The following is a 2107-nucleotide window of genomic DNA, read 5'->3' as shown; positions in this document are numbered from 1 at the left end:
TCTATGGAGCAAGTGTGTGTAAACTTCACCACAACAGCCACAGCTCATGTGTGTAACACATCACCAGCCAATAACATCATCTACAGAAGCTCAAACACACCTTTTACTGAGCAATGCGTCCAAGTGCTTTACTTGCCCCATACACTTCTGTTAGAATAAAGAATAGATACCTGTATTAAAATTAATATAAATAAACAGTAGCTACTGCAAAGAGCAACAAATCAAATCAGTATTATATTATAACAAAATAATGAATTTACAAAAAAATAATGACAAAATAACTACTTAAATTATTATATTTTTAGAGTATCCATCCATTAGATTTTTAAATTTCATTATTTTTATTTTATTTTTTATTTATTTGTATTTTCAATTTATTTTTATTTTTATTTTATTTTTTATTTATTTTTATTTTATTATAATATTATTTAATTTTTAGGCTTATTATTAAAGTTATTATTGCTTCCCGATGCCATAGAAGAACCTTTTTGTCAAAGTATAAAGCAATGAATAAATCTGGAACGAGCTATAAATGTGCCGTCCGATCTGTGATGTACATCTCTTAAGAATGAGGAGCGTTCTGCATCCTTCCTCTTCTTCGCCCGTTCGACCGCAGATGCTTCCTGCAGCTGCAGAGCACTTCCTGTCTGCGCTGAGACCCTTTTGTGCGAGCGTCCCATCGCCTGCCGAATCTCAATAGATGTTGAGGAGGGAAGGGGAATGCCCCTCTGTGCCCATCTGTGTGTGTCCTCAGTTTTCAGGGCCGTGGACACTGGGAGATTTTATTTTCCGTGTGAATGGGCCGCAGTAATTGGGTTTCCTGAGGGAATTCTGTCACTTGGAGAACCAGTGTTTTGTTTCCAGATTTGATTCCGCCCGGAGACTGTAGTGGTTATGTAGGAATTTATTTATTGTGTGGTTGAATTAAAAAAACAAAAAAATAATTTTGTGTCCATCCATCCAATTTTTTTTATATATTTGTTTATTGATTATAAGTTATTATTTAGTGATGTGTGTGTGTGTGTGTGTGTGTGTGTGTGTGTGTGTGTGTATATATATATATATATATATATATATATATATATATATATATATATATATATATATATATATATATATATATATATATATATAAATTAATATTTTTTATACCTTATTTTATTTTTAGCTTTTACTTTTTAAGATTTAATTTTCATCCTGTATTTTATTTATTTTTATTTTTTTAATTGTTTTTATCCTATTTAGTTTTTATTTTATTTGTATTATTTTTGCTGTTGTTTTAGTTTTATAGCTTTTTATTTTTTATCATATTTTATTTTAATTTATTATTATATTAAGTATTTTTTTATTTTTGTATCCTATTGTTTTTATTTTTGCTTTTTAATTTTTATTTAATTGTGTAATATTTCTTTTTTTATTATTTATTTTTAAATTATTATTATATTTTATTTTATATATATATATATATATATATATATATATATATATATATATATATATATATATATATATATATAGTGATTTTATATATATATATTAAAACATTTTAACACTTCATGATAATATTTACATGTTTGGCTCAAACAGTTTTTCTCGTGTCTCCTCTCACACTCGACTAATGAGCCCATGCTACTTTGAAATGTTTCAAACACTAGAAATGATGTAGTTGAACTCAATGATTGCAGGTTTGTGCAGACCCAGATACTGAGAAGTGACTAAAATGCCCTTAAAGATGACATTTAAGCCCTGCTTCCCCAACAGAACCGGAGGTAAACACGTGTCAGTGTGAAGGCGAGGAGTGTGTCTGCGGTGCCTGTAAACAGACACGGGGTCGTGACGGCTTGTTTTTCAGAGAGGATGTTTGTGAGCGATCGTCTGGCGACCCGTGGGTGGGTTTTCAGGCCAGACGTTCATCTGAGACGCATTTCTGCGGGTTGTGCTCTGAAGATTTCACCTTAAATTTGCCCCACTTTCATAAGAGCTTCATCCGGCGAACGAAAAACAAGCCACTGTACAGAATGAGATTATTCAGCGTGACATTAATTTAGTGTAGTGCAGGAATCACTCGTGATCTGGATAGGAAACAGGGCTTTTTATGGACCCCAAA

General features: G+C 31.1%; 1 protein-coding gene across 1 annotated transcript in view; it reads right to left on the bottom strand.

Annotated features, from left to right (window-relative positions):
* LOC127973003 (huntingtin-like) overlaps positions 1 to 680 on the bottom strand; it is a 24440-nt gene extending 23760 nt beyond the window's left edge. Inside the window, exon 1 of the mRNA XM_052577044.1 lies at positions 558 to 680. Coding sequence (XP_052433004.1) covers positions 558 to 680 — 123 coding nt within the window. The remainder of the gene's footprint in view (positions 1 to 557) is intronic.
* Between the last annotated feature and the right edge of the window lie 1427 nt (positions 681 to 2107).

Source organism: Carassius gibelio, chromosome B15, assembly GCF_023724105.1.
Source record: "Carassius gibelio isolate Cgi1373 ecotype wild population from Czech Republic chromosome B15, carGib1.2-hapl.c, whole genome shotgun sequence".
In the NCBI taxonomy this organism is placed as follows: domain Eukaryota; kingdom Metazoa; phylum Chordata; class Actinopteri; order Cypriniformes; family Cyprinidae; genus Carassius; species Carassius gibelio.
Note: the sequence above shows the minus strand (reverse complement) of the source record. Positions and strands in the feature narration are given on the sequence as shown.